The sequence below is a fragment of the Pundamilia nyererei genome, unplaced genomic scaffold, assembly GCF_000239375.1.
Source record: "Pundamilia nyererei isolate P.nyererei 1_Seehausen unplaced genomic scaffold, PunNye1.0 scaffold00003, whole genome shotgun sequence".
Classification (NCBI taxonomy): domain Eukaryota; kingdom Metazoa; phylum Chordata; class Actinopteri; order Cichliformes; family Cichlidae; genus Pundamilia; species Pundamilia nyererei.
The window spans coordinates 7,271,657-7,289,009 of NW_005187404.1; the positions used below are offsets into that span (position 1 = coordinate 7,271,657).

The 17,353-nt window shown below is 40.2% G+C and overlaps 2 protein-coding genes across 5 annotated transcripts in view; both read right to left on the minus strand.

Annotated features, from left to right (window-relative positions):
- arhgef12a (Rho guanine nucleotide exchange factor (GEF) 12a) overlaps window positions 1-10,713 on the minus strand; it is a 43,649-nt gene extending 32,936 nt beyond the window's left edge. The window contains exons 1-2 of one of the 3 annotated variants that reach the window (XM_005720827.2): window positions 10,257-10,713; window positions 9,293-9,513 (exon numbers count right to left, since the gene is read on the minus strand). In XM_005720827.2, coding sequence (XP_005720884.1) covers window positions 9,293-9,324 — 32 coding nt within the window. In that variant the 5' untranslated portion in view covers window positions 9,325-9,513; window positions 10,257-10,713. Of the gene's footprint in view, window positions 1-9,292 lie in introns of all 3 variants that reach the window. The other 2 variants (XM_005720826.2, XM_005720828.2) reach the window with 2 other exon arrangements.
- Window positions 10,714-11,795: 1,082 nt separating this feature from the next.
- Window positions 11,796-17,227, minus strand: tlcd5a (TLC domain containing 5a). Of its 2 annotated transcripts, none has more exons than XM_005720830.1 (3): window positions 16,880-17,227; window positions 14,025-14,228; window positions 11,796-13,596 (listed from the first exon to the last, which is right to left on the minus strand). In XM_005720830.1, the coding sequence occupies exons 2-3, from the start codon at window positions 14,218-14,220 to the stop codon at window positions 13,064-13,066; spliced, it is 729 nt and encodes a 242-aa protein (XP_005720887.1). In that variant the 5' UTR covers window positions 14,221-14,228; window positions 16,880-17,227; the 3' UTR covers window positions 11,796-13,063. The 2 variants fall into 2 exon arrangements, with proteins under 2 accessions (XP_005720887.1, XP_005720886.1); XM_005720829.1 differs by lacking the exon at window positions 16,880-17,227 and adding an exon at window positions 14,368-15,282.
- Window positions 17,228-17,353: the final 126 nt, after the last annotated feature.

Genomic DNA, 17,353 nt, shown 5'->3' on the forward strand with positions numbered 1-17,353 from the left:
TTATACTTTAATGTATAATATTGTAAAGGAAACAAAACAGGAAACAAAATATCAATCAAAAAAATTGCTCTTTTTTTATTCGGGCTACTTACATTTATTTTGGGCTACCAAAAACTGAAGAGTCCCTGCCCGAAGGGCTACCAGGGATTTTGAAATTTTGAGAGGCCTGAAAAGTATTACTGACATACACTAAAGCCCATAACTTCACAGTACATACTCTTTTGCCGACCAGCAGTGTATAATCTCCACGCCCCCTCCTCCCCTGATAATACTACGAAAACTATGCAAAGTTTTAATTCTTATCAAGTCTCCATTAATAGTTTATGTCAGGTTTCAAGGACTGTATAAAACAAGTAAAGCATTTTTCATTTTTTTAGATTTGCTAGAACAAACAAGAGTATAAAAGACTCTTGTGTTAATAATCACTGGTTGAGTGTTAATAATCACTGGTTGCAGTACAAAAACATACAAAGAACAGCATGATATGAACAGAAAATATGCGGTTCTGTTTAAGTATTTAACAAAACAGCTTCTGAGTCTGCTTGCAGAAGTTGCACACTGATGCAACACTCTAAACAGCCTTTTAGTAATAAAAAAAAAACCCCATCTTGGACCGTGTGAATCCTGTTACAACAACTGACAACAACTTAATTCTTCTACATTGTGGTTTTGTTAGAACATTTTTAGATCACAGCTTACATGTAGATCTAAGAGAAGCTACAAAACCAACTTGCTAAAACCAGCTTTTTCCCCCCTATGAAATCTCACAGACAACACTCACACTTCATTCAATACTTCAGATCCAGTTATATAAAGTCTAAGTGAGGAACCTCTTCCTGGACGGGGCCATTAACTGTGCAGTGAGCGAGAAAGGGAGAAAGAAGGCAGAGTCAGAACAGGGTGGGATAGGAGGGAGGGGCAGCACTGGAGCGGGCCTGGGCTTGAATGCTCCATTGAGGTTTGGTGTTTTGATGGAAAACTGTGGCAGAGCTGGGCCAACTGCAGCAACAGTGGCAGCAAGAGAGGCCGGGACCAGACCAGCCCGTGGAGAGAGGAAAAAGAAGAGAAAGAGGGAGGACAAACAGCTCTAAGGGAGCTCTGATGCACAGCCATTTCTGTGCACAGGTCTCCCACACTAAAGAGGAAGGGAAACAGTACATAAGGAACTAGGCAAAGTAATGCAAGATTCAGAGGAAATACTTCGGATTACTCTCGGTTCCTCTTAGAATTAATCTAAGCAGACCTAGGGAGATTATTAAAGTTTATCTCAGATGTGCATTATAATGTGTTTTGTGTGCCAACAGAGAAAAATAAAACATTTTAAACTCAGGGTAAGATCTGGCAGGATGCATCAAGTTAGGAAACACAGTTGGCTTCATAAACCAAGCATTACCTTTACTATCTCTGGTCATACAAAGCTGCTGTTGTAACTTCCATTAAAGGAAGTTGCAGTAATGCAAGTCCCCTACCAGAAGCAAAGTACAGTTCACAGCACAGCCAGGTGTTGTTGGGGCTAAAAGGGGTGGTGCCTGTCTGTTACTAGTGTAGGATTGGACACTTTGGGAGTTGCCTGCAGAGATCAGACTGAGGTGTGTCAATTCCAGGAGTTGAAGTGTACACCATCACACAGCTACACACCCTGAGATGGTAGATTTCTTTGGAAAATTTGGCAGAGCTGGACTGCAGGTCTGTGGTGATGGCACCATGTCCTCAGCTGAATATCAGTACTACATTATGCCACTGGCCAGCCAAGTACTTTATGGAACTGGCAAAATCTGCTTTTTTCCCCACCTCACCTCCTTAGAAGTAAGATTTCATCTCCACTGTGTAATAATACAGTCACGTGAACAGTCTGATTCATGCCTGCAGCTGGCCAATAAGAGAGAACACAAAGACACTGCTTGTTATCTAATCTATATACCTGAGTCACACAATTTGGGTGCACACATACACACACACACACACCAAACAAAAAAAAAAAACAGTCTGCTTGACGTCACTCCCTATGCTTCCCTGCCAATGACAAAGAGGTTCTCTACACACACACCATCATTTTCTCTTTTTAAACCATTGTCTGCACTTCACCCTAACCTCATGTCAAATGCAATGATGTCACTTTCAATATGTGACCTAAGCAGTGTTACCATGTGGTGCTTTGTACACTGAAATATGGATTTACAGAAAAAAGGATTAAGTAAGTGTATGAGACAGAGAGAGTGAGGGAGACAGGAAGGGAGGTGTGGTGTGTACTGGAGAGACAAGACCAATAGCTTTGGAGCTCAAGCTACAGCCTCAGGGGGAAAACTGTGCCCTTTCTGCCCCAATAAACCTCATCAGGATTCCTGACATGAAGGCCGGGGGGATAGACATTTCTTCACGCTATGCTGTCTGCTGTCCTCGAGCACTGGGAAAGGAAGGAAGGTGGCTGAATATGCTACTCTGCCAAAACACTTGAAGTTATGAGGCCTAATACAACAAATGGCAAACTTTTCCAATCAATGAGCAACTTCTCTGAACTCACAAGACTTTTAATGTGCGGATGACACATTATTTTTCCCCCCGCTAATCATCTTTTCAGGTTGAAGATCATAAAATATTCATTCAAGGACATTATGCTCATTAAAGCAATTTAGCCCAAGAAAAGCAAGATAATTTCAAAAATAATTTGTCACTAAGGGAAACAGTCTATCCTAGGGATATTCACTGGCCTACAAGAATATATAAACAGAAGACTGAAGAAAAGGTATCACCACGTATTCCCTGTCCTGCCTTTCCTTTTTTGTTTTGGCTATCTGCTATCAAAGAAATGTTATCCGATTAAAAAACTGTGGGTAGGTAATACAACTTGTGTTTTTACAATGGTTCTTGTAGCCAGACCCCCCCAAAAAAAAAGAAAGAAAAGAAAGCAGGCGTGTGTCAGTCTGAGTCATCTCTGAATCAGCTGAAACAGGCAGTGTAAGATTAATCACAGTGCAGCGGCATGTTGCTGGCTCTCTCTACAATACAGCCTTTCATAGCAAACACAGAAAACATTCAATTGGAGCATCTCCTTCCTGAGGACTCTCAGCATGGCAAGTAAAATGCATCCAATGAGCTACAGCCGGGATGCTGCTCTTTAATGTCAACTATCCATTTCCGGTTATTTTAGACAAAGACTGGATCCAAAAAGTACCAGAAATTAAGTTATAATATAATTTCTTTATCAACTTGACATTCTGAGAAATAAAAACTGTAAAAGCAATTTATCTTCAAATCTATTGGAGCACTGAGCATAATAGTATGGCTTCTTCACTGCCACAGATAGCTTGAAGGCAGCAGCCTAGTTTAAGCCCACAAAGCCCTTACATGGACATGTGAGAACTTGACACTTGGGTAAGACAGCTCTCTTTCCTCGTCCCCCTTTTCTTTATTGTTGTGATCCTGTCTTTCATGAAGTGAAAGTAATGTTTGAGCCCTGAAGCTCTTCTGCTTAACAGCACAGGAGGTGCAGGACAGTAGAGGGTGTCCACATGCATCAACATCACATAGTTGGGTGACAGACCCCCAACTCTCTCAATGCTCAAGAGCCCCAGCTAATATCCAGGCTCCACCCACTCTCCAACATCACCACCCCTGGGCCACTGCTTCTTTCATTCCCCTCTGTCTTCTTCGTGCCATTTCCTAGATATATTTCTTTCCTTTTATTAGCTTGAGATAAGAAGAATTCTTAATAATCTTAAAAATGTAATGAAAAAGACCCAGACAATTTCACTGGCTTGCAGTTTTCACCTTACCACTTTTTATTTGTACTTTGGTGTAATAGTAAAGTATTCTCTGTTCTAACATGGACCACAATAAAACGTAATGACAGGAGAGAGAGGTTGATTAAAGCAAAAGTAAAAAGACATGCATGTTATTATGGCTGAAAAAGAGTGAAACAGAGCTGGATGAGAATGAACAGAGCTGGTGTGTGCCTGCGAAAGTGACACCCAGGTGTGAGCAGTAGTCCTAAGATCCGTATTTACATTATATAAATAACCAAAACAAAGAATATGGTCAGTTGTTTGGTGAAGACTTTAGGTGGTTTATATGGTACATTGTGTGCGCTGCTATCATTCTGGAGAAAAATTCAGTAATCTTTTGGTTTTGCTGCACGACTGCTAGATATCCCAGGTCGGGACAAAGTGGAAAAAACAAAACAAAAAACAAAACATGTAGCATGTAACTGAACCTAAAAACAATTTCAATGCTAACTCTAACGTGCACCCAAACAAAACAATCCGGATAAATTGCTTGCGTTGTTGCATTATTTTTTTTTACTAAGAAGCTCTTTTTCTTGTGTTCCAAACAAAGCACACCCCTTTTCTTAGCAACAGCTGTGCTTTGAGCTTTTAGGGAGGGTTAGGGTTAAAAAAATAAAAAGAAGCACAAAGTCACTTGCTGTTTAATGTAGCTCCAGTCATGAGGACGAAAAGAGAATCCTGTCCCATCCAGACAAACTAATACTCACGTTTTCACAGGTGAACCCCATGGATTCCAGATTGCTCAGTTTCTTCGCTTTCACAATCACTGCAAAGGCTGGCTGTGGGCTTCTATGTTAAATGCCCTGTTACCGCCATGCTAGTCGCTGTTGCCTTGCCTGGGGCCTTTCTTTGCCCCTGTCAGCACCCACAGAGGTTGTAGGAAGCCTTGAGAGGTGAGTTTTATGATCTGGTCCAACTTGTCAACATTGTGTCCTCCAATAGCCCTTGTTAAAATGTATTTTATTTTGTTTTTCATTTTCTATATACATTTTCTAAAACAACAAATGTATGACTTTTTAGGTAATGAAAAATTTTGTTAAATAATCAAGCTTACAAGACTGACCAGAGCAATAATTGGTATTGTCGGTTTTGCAATATTTGAGCTCCCTTAAGCAGGAAGCCATGCCTGTTAATCAGCACTGGACATTTAAATCCATTACAGAGAAGATGGGGTAAATGCACCAGATCTCACATAGGACAAAATACAGGACAGCTGCAGAAGTGATTATGTAAAGCAGCATGCCAGTGTGGTGCAGATGCTGAAGACACAGCTACAATTGCAAGGCTATATTAATGTTCTTTTCCTATCCATCCAAAAAAAAAAAAAAAAAAGCTCATCAAGACTCACTAGACTAGAAATAAATATTCAACCTAGTTTTTAAATGTGATCAAAAGCTATCTAAAAACAGCACTTCAGCTCATCATTGAATTGATTCTCGTTTTCTCCTGTGGATGTGTTAGCCATTCAGCCAATTCATGTAAAAAACAGAAGCGAAACAAAAAAATACAGCAAATAATTAAAAAACAAACAAACAAACAAACAAACAAAAACAAAAAAACAGCTTTTAGTGTAATATACAGCGCAACCACGAACTACAACTTCCAAATCTTCCACTGAAATGAATCATCACCTCCATAAAACAATCAAAACCAATTCTTGATGCAATGCTCTATTAATATAAAATTTATTGCACTGCTGTGTTTGATGAGCTCTACTTTCTAACTCTGCTTGAGATCTCTTTGCTCAACATCATGGGACACAAGAAATCAAATCTGACGGGGGGGCGAGGGGGGACCACTGGGACATGTAGCTACTGCTTATAAATGTAAAACAAAAAAAGTCTGATGCACAATGGAAAATCAGTCCTGGAAAATAATAAGCAACTTGCATTAAAACTGGACAAAAGCACTCATTTGCAGTATAGATAAAGTATAGCAATATAACCTGAAAGGTTGCTCATCAAGCAAAAAACTACTGCCCCCAAAAAAGACAGACTACAATGTGTGACTCCACACAAAGAACATACTTTCAACTGGTTTGATGAAACAAAAACTTTACTGTCTGACCATAATGACCATCATTATATTTAAAGCACTAAAGATGACGCTTGCAACGCCATCCCAACCACAAAGCATGGTGGCGATATATTGCTGCAAGAAGGGCTGGTGTACTTCTTAAAGTAACACAGCACAATCCAACCAGCATAGCAAAGCAACAAACAGAAAAGCCTAAAAGAGATAACTACTGCCAATGAGAAGAAAGCATGAGACACACTGGAGAGTTTATTACCCCGTCCAGAGCATGAAGAGAACATAATGCCAGCAGACAAGCCTCACTCACTTGCAACGAAAGATACGTGTCAAACTTGTGTCAATTGTATGCTCTCTAACACACACATTCATTTCAAACAGTGAAAAAGTGCGTGCATGGATGTGTACATTTGTACACATGAAACTACAGCACGGGAAATAAATATGTAATAATAATAATAATACTCATTTACTACATTCTTTGAAAGGAATCTAACCCTCAGATCATCATCTATTACTACAACCTAGGTGACCTCAAGAGAAAATGTTTACCAAGATTACATATCAGGAAAAACCGTTTAAATTTATTTGGCTTGACCGCCCTTACCTAGATGTTACAGGCTATACTAGCTTTTAATCCTGCAAGCTCAAACTACAGCCTGCAACCTGCTTCATTTCAAATGTTGATTGTCACTTGAACTGAAGTTTTTTTCCACCACAAAAGAACATTTCTAAAAGGCTGGACTTTGTCTTTTCATTTGCAGGTTACATGTTAGGGTGAAATGCACATTTCCTCTGTTGCCAAGTTGGAAACTTATGATCAGAGCTTTAAGTGACTTCTGGAAATTCATTTTAATGCACGGTTTAGAGCAGCTGACGCAGCTTCCTCAGTATCAGCGCTGACTAGATGGAGCAGAGGCATGGTGCATTATCGGGGAGGGATGCCAAATACTGGAGACGCATACAAGCAGACTGGGCTGTCAGAACTGCTCATGAAAACATTTATCATAAGGAAACAAACTTCACTGCAGTGACGCAAATATCAACTCCAGTGTCCTGTTATTAAAAATAGTGGTGATATAATTACTCAACTAGCCCACAGAAATATATCAATGTTGACATATAGTTAACCGTTCCCCCTTTAAAGACTTTAGCACGGCAAACTACCAGACATTCACTGATCATGACATCTCACATCTCTCGTTTTCAGCTGATGGCTATGTCACAATGTGAAAACTTTGGCCTTTATTAGGTTGTGACTGATACTCGCTTCACAACTGAGAGCATATTTATGTAAGAATCAATGATATTGAATGATTATTGACAGGCTTGTCAGCTGAAAACTGATTACAGACATAGGTTAAAACTTTTGCTGTGAAATCACACTCCAATCAGCCTCCCTGAAAGTACCTGAAATACCTGGGTGATAAACACTGACTATTTTTTACTATTAGTAATGACACTGGAGGGGGTGTATTACGAAGCTTAACTCTTCAAGTCAAAGGTTTGTGTCATAAAAGTAGCTTCCTTTTTACCTGGCTAAATTACTGTGGTAACTCATGGTGAAAAAGTCTGCTTATGACCAGGCCATCTTCTGAGTTTTGGTTTAAAGTCAAAGTGCCAGGGTTCCACTGATTGTTTCATTTACAGCATGTCTTAAGCACAATATAGATTATCTGCTAATAGGATTGTTACGCGCTGTTAAATTTCTGAATAAAGTGCAAACTGTGTGTCATATTGTCACTGAATATGCCCATGCATTAATTTGGTGATGGAGAAAATGTCTAAATATTGTTTTACTTGATTCTGATCTGCTGCCAAGTCTGATGATGAAATAAATAACTTGAATTAAACTGTTTTACTGTGCACTAAAAACCACCAAATTAACAGTTTTCTACTGTATTAATCTCTTGTTGCATTTTAGTATTATCTTTTTAATGTTCTGTTTAGTTTTAATCACCATTTTATCATCATCAAATGATAACATCTCTGACTGAAATAAGTGTCACTCATAGGGGTCATTTTGTGTAGAAAAAGGGTCTAATGCCTCACGAATCACTGCTTTTCCGAGCACAGAGCATGAAGCAAAAAGCTCTGCTTAAGAGATAAAGTTGAGAACCACTGTTGTGATACCCGTTATCTCCAGCTGGGGTTTTAGGTTTTGTCCAGCCAGCTAATGCAAAGAAAGCCTGGTTGTGTTGAACTTCATTTGCAGTATACCCCTCAGTACCACTTCCCGAGAGGGCCTCAGGGGTGTGGGAAAATCGTGGAGATCAGCAGAACACTATGACAAAGAGTGAACTGCACACTAAACTGACCCACCGGCTGGCAGCCCAACCCCAATAGATACTGAATGCATCCTCCCACCAATGCCAACAGAGCAAAAAAACAAACTGCACAACACCACACATGGCTGGAGCGAAGGCAAAAGCAGGGAAATACAGACACACATAAGGCAAGAGCGAGCAAGCAACAAACCAAAAACCTAATTGATCAGTGCAGTCACTACCAGCAACCGTTGTGGAAAACAATGTAAACAGACCATACATACAGAACAATAATTCCAAGTACAGGCCAGCAGTTGGTGCCAGCCACTGTTGCCATCAGTGCAGTGGGGGAGGGGGGTGTCATATTTATTTAAAAAAAAAAAAAAAAAACTAGGGCTGGGCTTTCGCCTCCCTCTAGCTCTAGCCATGAGGGTATTTCATATCCCAACCTGGTGTAATAAGCTCCCCTTCTATTCTGACTCCTTCCTTCTCTCCTTGCAGGTATGTGACATTCAGGTGGGAAGGTTTGATGCAATACAACAGCTCCACTTTTTGTTTTACTGCCAGAGAACATCATTTCAGAACAAAAACCTCTTTATTGTCCAGGCACGAAAACCACTGTCATGATGCAATGCAGAAATCAGTGATGGACACACGTGTCCATACATTGGGGTAGTTTTGGACACATCCATCGCTGCATTCTTGAAGGCTGTGACACAATGTTTAGTCAGCTGGTCCAACTTTTAGTTTAAGGTGACAACTGCCTTAGATAAGATGATTACTCTCCGAGCTAGGGTTTTGTCTAAATCCAGAGATTGTTTTAATAGGTGTAGGAGAGGTTTAGCTTTAAAGGCTTAGGGGTAATAGTGATGTTGAAAGGTGTACAGGGATCACTGGATGACTGTTCCCTAGCACACAAACAGTAGAAGTCCTTCTCATCCAGTCCATAAGTAGTATTTTACAGTCTACAGAGAACTCCATTATCCATGCTGAGATCAGCAGTTTCCATCAAGATCTGATGTCCTTCATTAGTAACTGAATAACAGTTATTACCGAGCATCATCTACATAGGTCAGTGTTTTACCTAAACCGTGTAAAACACGTTTTCAGATCAACCGTATCAAGGGACTTTCACAAAAATGTTATGATTTTATTACTTTGAAGGTGAAAACAGTACATTAACAGAATATAAAAGGTGGTTGTTTACTGTACCTGTCAGTGAAGCTGGGCTGTGTGTCACTCATTGGGCTTCCGGTTCTAGATTTGCAGCAAATTATATCCTATTAACATTTTCCAGAGTGTGATGAGGCGATTTCCTGGAGCGTCTTTCTCTGGCATTCGTCTGGAGTAGGCAGGGATTTTGAGAACGATGCTGGGAATCAGTTCACTGTGAGGTTGCTGCAAGGCACCTCCAAACACCAGATGAGCCTAAGCTACAACCAGGACTTCTTGTTAAAATTAAATGACAGCAAAAAATCTACAGTGCAGATCATAAAAATCAATCGGGGCCTTGGTCGAATTAGCAGTCCTACCCCGTAATAAACAATATTTTGGCAACAATAATAAATATACTGGTGCAGCTGACACAAGTTGTCGTGTATGTACGAACTCCTCGTGTGTCTCCTTTGCATTCACATCCCAGTTTTCCGCCGATATGATGTATGTAAACAATGCGTATCCCAACGTTCCTGACACCTTGGCCCTGCGATGTAGTTCGTCTGCCAACACCCAGCTCGGCCGAATGGCCTCGGTGTCTAAATGATCGGTGAAGATGCTGGAAATTCCTCCAGTCCCATTAGGTATTCCCTGCTCCAAGAAATGCCTGTCTGTGGCTGTGGGGACGACTCTCCCGTGACCAGGAGAATCGCTCAATGCCGAGTTTAAACGACCCGTGTTAGAAATTAGCAAAACAACTGCAGCTAACGTCAAACCGCTTTGATTAAAAAGAAACGAACTGAGTTAAATGGTCATTTAAAAAAAGCACATAGGTTTCCCCCCCCAAAAAAATCCTTTCTCACTGCAAACTGGCAGTCGTTGAATCTCACCAGCTACCAGCTAACAAAACAGATGAGCTCTTTCAGCAAAAAACTTTGCTTCGTGGGCTCTTGTTTCGAGTGCAAACTAAGCAAACTCCCGTTCACAACAATGAGCCGGCCAACGAGCGAAACATACATACACAAAAAACCTCGTGTATTTTCACTGGCTTGCGATACGTCTTCGCGTTATGTCCTTCAAAAAGACTCCTTGAGGAAACAAAATGCAGCGGAGCCCGTTAGCACAGCACAGCGTCTCTTGACTCCATGTTCCAAAAGAAATCGTCAATTCTCAACAGAATTCCCGTGGATGGAAAGCAGGCTAGCTATGTGGCCGCCAGCTAACGGGAAAGAAAGTAACCACCGCTCCCGTGTAAACAACGACAAAAAAGCGTCGAGGGGCTTGAAACTTGTAGCGAACATTAAACGTTATTTTTTCCCAACGTACAACGCTGTTTGTTCGAGAGAATAACTTGAGGAAAGGTACCAAAAAAATCCCACTTTCTGCCGCTAGCAACGCCCTAGCTAGCAGTTGGGAGAGACTAACCACTTCCTGCCGCCGGGGAGAATTTATTTCAGCATAGCATAATATCAGGGACCACTACTGAAAAACGAGTAACAACGACAGCAAGCACTACTACTACTACTGGTAACAGTAATACTAAACATGTATAATTTATTCGTGTATGATGCAACTATAGTAGGCTGTGAATATAACAAGCAGCGCCTCAATGGCGTGTGCAGCTGGCAGGGATATTAAATAATGGCCACTGGGCCAAAAATTGTTAGAATTTGATCATTTTTAAATGTATAGACACGAATATCTTCATGTTAGTCAGTCTCCTTCTCAATAGTGCTTCAAGTAACTGTGTGTGCCGTAAAAGTCAAATATGGATGCAAAAGGCACTCATGAAACGGACACAATAAATTATTCATGCATTTCATGCAAAGTGTTGAACCTTCCAGTCCAAGAGTCATTTATACGACTCCAGTTTTTGTGCATGTGATATTACTGGAAGCAAAACCAACCATCAAATGAAAATGATAAAAAAAAAACTTCATCTGTCCCATTAAGGTTGTGGTGAGTCATATTTATCAATGCAAAGTACATAATTTTATCTTTCTTAATAAACAAATTCCCGTCTGGCTTGTACTCTAACCTTTTTCTCACCTTGCTTAAATACACAACTACTGCGCTACTGTGTGATTGCTGTGCTGACCATTGCAGTCACACATCACTGCATTTCTGGCACCCTACATTATACTGTAAATACGACAATAAATAAGGCACATTGTATATTACACACAGCATGACACACACCTATCTCCACTTTGCATTGGTAAAGACTGAAAACTGGTCCAAAACGACCGAATTTATGCTAAAATGAGAAAAAAACAAAAAGTTACACATGGACTTAATGTAAGTTGCTGATGCTTTGTGTTTAAAATAAAAAGTGCTTTTCTTCCCTTCTCATTGCTATTTTAGAATTGCAGAAAGACCACATCTTTCCTCTCTCATCATTCATAAATAATTGATATGACACCATCATGTGGACAGCTTAGGTAACTTCACTCTCAGTCGACTAATTCATCTCGAGTTTCGCTAGGCTTGACTAGAACACAGTTGATGTTTCAGTTTAGTTGTAAATTTGCTGTTTAGTGAATGCAAACAACATGTCAAGTTTATTTTATTTCACTTTACACAGGGATTACAAAGGTGAACGATGAAACCCCGACCCAAAATGGCTCTTGTGACGCCGCCTCCTGTGTTGAATGAGTTTACAGTACATGAGAAAGGATAAAAACACATTAGGAAGGTACATTCAGATAACTAAGGCACACACTAGTTAGGTTTGTACTTTCTTGTATGTATTGGTGATGCACACAGAGACTTCTCTCAGTGCCAGTCAGGTGAACAGACATAGGAAACAAACAGATGGCATGTTTTTAACCTATTGCGGCAAAAACATATTCTCACAATTAAGACAAGAATGCACATAAAAATCTGGGCTCAGTCATTATAGTCCCTTAATATAAAAACTTCCTGTCTTCATCCCAGTAGCACATTTTTTATTAAGGCAAACATTGTATAACATGTTTATTTCAAAATGGTTTATTTTAAAAAAAAAAGACCTTTTGAAAGACTTGCACAATGTACAGATAGCTCAGAATGAATTTAATCAAAGCTTGGACAATTTCTGACAAGATCTCTGTGAGACTGAAACATTCAACAAACAGCTTATTAAATTAAATTAGCTGGGAGCTATCAGTGCAGAGCACAGATCTTGTCTAAATGATTACTCACGCGCGACCACCCTCACACATCTGGTACAATAAAGTTGACAAGGGTTACCATTTCAGAAAACATGAGAATGTATTTATAGTTTACAATACACTAAAAAGAACACATTTAGAATTTAATAGACTCAATAAAACTGTAACATAGAGCTTTAAAGGAGGGATGCAAAATAAATAGAAATTTGATTAAACACATCAAACACACGTCAATCTTTCTGATATTACTTAATTTCCCTGAGTACCAATCCTAGTCTGTTGACATCACTAAAAGTGTTTCACAAGGACTACAACATTACATGTAAACTTTTTCTTTTCTAGTAGGGAACTTCCTTTTGGAGCCACACTGCCACACATGACTAGGTCACAGTTAACGGCAACTGTTCTTCCCACAGGTTTTCTTTGTGTGTTTATACAACATGCTTTGGTTTTCAGTGATATAAACTGCGTCAGTGCTGTTTGCACCCTATATGCATGTTCAGCTCCAAAATCCACAAACCTTACAAAAAGAAGCCTTAGCATTTTTTTAATTTAAAAATCCCTTTTTCTAAAATCACACTTCAACATGGAGAAAGTTGCTTTCCATGTACTTTCCATCAAGTGTCCAAAGCGAAGAGCAGAGAAATGACATAAATGGATTCCCTTCTGATGCCGATCACTCCTTCTTCCCTTCATGACCATTAGCTGCTAAAAGCTCTTGGCGGTCTCTCTGGTGTTTGTGCCAGCTTTTGCTCTTCCGGATGGCAAATCGAACAATGTCTACCATAAAGACCCAGGAAAGGGCGTACATGGCCACTCCGCCACACTTGATAAAGAATCTCGGCCTGGGGGAGATCAGCTCACAGTACAGCATTGTGCCTCCCACGAAGATTCGCATCACCACAAACAGCAGCACAAACAGGACGTCCACAACGTCCCCCAGCAGAGTCCCGTAACGTCCAGTCTGCTTGAGGAACCAGCGCGCCTGCAAGAGAGGGTTGGTGATTTCACTGCCAAAGAGCACCGCGCACGACTCGATGCCAGACTCCCCCAACCAAAGGGTCAACAGGATTCCCAGGATGCTCATGGTGTGGTGGGCCAGCATAACTGGTCCCTCTGTACGGAAGTACACACACCAGGCCATGTCAAAAATAAAATAGCCCAGACTCAGGACCATGGCACTTATCTGCAGAGGGGTGTTCTTTGTACCTGGCATCCACAGACAAAAAAAGACCGGCTTTAGTTAGCTTCTTATCGAAACAGATAAAACAAGTTATTACTGTGAAATGAGCACATAGTTGTTTATATTGGCGTGTAACAAAAACAGCTCTTGAGAACTTTTTGTCTTTGTGTCTAAAGATTTTTCAGCACCTTACAAAAAGTTTCCACTGGTAGTTAGAGCTCAACTGTGCTAACTAGTTTAGATGCCTCATGTCTGCATCAATTTTCAAAGAAAAAGCAGCAGATGTTACAGTGAAAACTAATAGATGAACCTAAACAGTAATGTCACATTAATGCATAAGAGGATATAATATTAAGTCTGTGAGCTGCTTAAAATCTATGCTGTGTCTCTGCATCCTTGCTGTCTTTTTAGGTTTTAATGTGCACACAAAATCTTGAAAAGCTGCATCCCCTACCTGGATAAGTAAAAGGCCAAGGTCCATCTACATAGCCTATGTACGCTGTGATGCAGACTGCCAGGATCCCGTGCACCAGCGTGACGAGTCGACAGTTCCATTCGTAGCTCCTGGATCCGTTAACGTTACACAGGACAAAGTAGAAAGACACCCAGCAGGATAGGCACAGGAGAGCACAAACAACAAGCACAGCCATCTTCCCCTCTGAAGGTAAGTCAAACAAAGAAAAGCAGCAAATTACAGCTAAACAAACTTCTCAGCAATCATCAAGCCAACTCTGACTCACATTACATGGCGAGAGAAAAATCCAAGGAGGAACTTCTTGCTCTGTAATATCACTTACAGTAGAAAAAGAAAGAATCACCGTCCAGAGATTTGAACTGTGCACTCTTTGTGAGGGAGCAACAATTAGCCTTTGCTTGAACTATAATAGTACTATAGTAGGCCGGCTGAGGGTCTGGTGGGGTGAGGGGGACGTCTCTTCTTCTGCTGTGACGTTTGTACTAGGAGGTGAGACCATGCAGACAGATGAGCCCACCCTCAGTGAACTGGAACAAGATGTACACTTGATTCTTAAAGATTGAAGCTAGTTTCAAAACTGGCAGAGAGGTTACTGGGTGCTGGGTCTCAGACAGTTCCCGAGAGGGACAAAGGCTCTTTCTCCCTTATTATTTGACATCTGCACTAATAAGCAAACAAAAAATGTCCCGTTGCTATCTTCATTGTTATGCTTGTGATGTCCACATGCCAGCCAAATAAACTAACAGATATTCAGTTACTACAACACACATATAAGAGCAATAAATTACTATATTTAAGAGGCGGGACACTGAACCGTTTCAGATTTTCTGCTTGAAAATGAATATGTTAATAAATTAATTCATCTGTTTATGGACTCCGCTGCAAATCATTTTACAGATTCACTTGTACTATGGATAAAAAGGATGCACCTAAAGATGATATGAAGACTAGGCTTGAATTTATAGTCTTAGAAAACCTGCATGTTCATCTGAAAACGCACAATAAAGTAGGGAGAAAAAATCACGAGCAAACAAAGGAAACATCTGAGATCTGAATATGCAATGACAAAATTATGTAATGACATAAAATAAAACTAGTAAGTCTTGAACGATTCCACATTTCTCTATATTTATCTTCCAAGAAGCCAGACTTTCTGGTTTTGAGTGATCGTTCTCCATGCTTTATAAAGGGTTTTGAAAGTTTTTCAGTCCAGTCCTTTGACCTGACCATTTTCTTGGGAATGTTTTTTTTTAATTCAAGGATAAAAAGGGACCTAACTCCAGGAATAAACAAGTATTATGCCTACATAATAGAAAATCCATTTTAAATTGTGCCTTGTGCACTCTGTTAGTAGCAGACAGTCACAAAACTGTTCTCTTTTTTGAATCTATAAAAAAAATGCCACAGATAATACACTTTAACGTGCATAAAATAGTATTTTTGCACCAATACAGTTATTCCAAAAACAACTAGAGGATGGAAAGATGGCATATCTTAGTACAGCATGCAGTGTGTCATTAAAAGATCTGAGGAACCTGGACAAGAGGAGAACAAAAGCAGAAGTGGCAGGCCGAAAAAAAAACAACTATCTGTAATACATGAACAATATTTGAAAGTCGTGTCCTTAAGAAATAAGAAAAAAATCCAGCAAGGATGTGACACAAGTCCTAAGAGATGCGTCTGGCCCAGACAATTCATCAGTTGATCCATCTACTTTTCACTGGAGACTCATCAGAAATGGTCTCAGTGGAAGGGTGGCTGTCAAGAAGCCATTCTTAATCAACAGATAACAATGTAAAAATTGTAAATTGTAAAAATTGATGGAATTATAAACACAGAGAAGTACACTCAGATTTTAATCCTCCATGCAGCCCAATGTGGAAAGCATCTGATTTGCAGCTGCTTTGTTTTTCAGCATGACAATGATCCCAAACACTGCCAATGCAGTAAAGACATACCTGGATAGAAAAAACACATATTGGAACACTATCATTCATGGATTGGCCTCCCCAGAGCCCGGACCTCAACATTACTGAAGCAGTGTGAGATCATCTTGACAGAGAACAGAACAAAAGTCACCCAACATCCAAAAAAGACTACTTAAACTTTTAAAAAAATAAAAAGAAAGCTTACCTAAGAGAGTTCAGGCAAAGCTAAGGAATAACGATTGTTGCCAAATATTGACTTTCAGGCGCTTTAGAATTGTACAAAGTCTGTTTTTGCCTTATTACACTGCATTCCCATGAATGTTTGCACATGTTTCAATATATGCTCATTTTACTAGCAAAATATAAAGAAATGAGTGGTGACTCAAGACTTCTGTAGAGTACACACAAGAAAACACCAGGTAACTGAACAACTACCTTTATGTCTATTATTTGTTTTTCTTCATTACAGCATGCCCTGTGTATGATGCTGCAGGCTTTCCTAGGATAAGGGTGAGACACCTGAGCTATGTTTACTCTTATAATGGATGCAGATTTGAGCTGTTTTAAGGTAAAAACTAATAGCGTAATAATTGTGTTCCCACGCAAACCAATGAAAGGACGGGAACTGGCAACCCGAGCCCACGAACAAATGAAGAAATTTCTTCATTTGCTCGTGGGCCAGTTTATTGATGGTGACAGCAAAAGCAGCTGTTGCTAACAATGTGAAAGGCCAGCAGCAGAGCAGGGCCATAGCTCATCCCTTAGCCAAGGGGATGCTATCATAACAGGCTAACTCTGCACTGGTACTATTAGATGGATCAGGGAGCAAGCTAACCGCTAGCAAGCTAACAAAGCCTTGTTTTATGGGGTTACAACACGTTTATAAATGCGGTGAAATATAATTACCTTGACGGTTCACATGTGGCTGTCTCTCGGTTTACATCCTGGCTGTTTTGCGTCCTCTGAAGCAAATATATGCTCGTAGAAGACCGAGGCAGGTTTGTTTGGATACACACTTTGCTGTCCTTTAACTGAACGGCACCGGGTAGCAGCAACAGCAGCCTCCTTCAGCATCCTTTGTATCCCATTACAAGTAGCTGCATTTGCATGCTCTGCTCCTATTAACTTGCTAGCACTACAAAGTGTATTGCATCCTGCTTATATTATCTCGTGCAATACCATAATTAGAGATTAAAGTAGATTTATGCAATTTTTTTGTAGGAAAAGCATGCTTTCATCCTTGATGTAGCGATGGCAGGCTCTTTTTCTTTCGGAACAGGGGCGACACCGTGTGGGAAATGGTGGAAATTACAACCTTGATCGAAAGACTGGCATAACACACCCGAGTGCAAAACAGGACAATTTATTGGAGCACCCAGA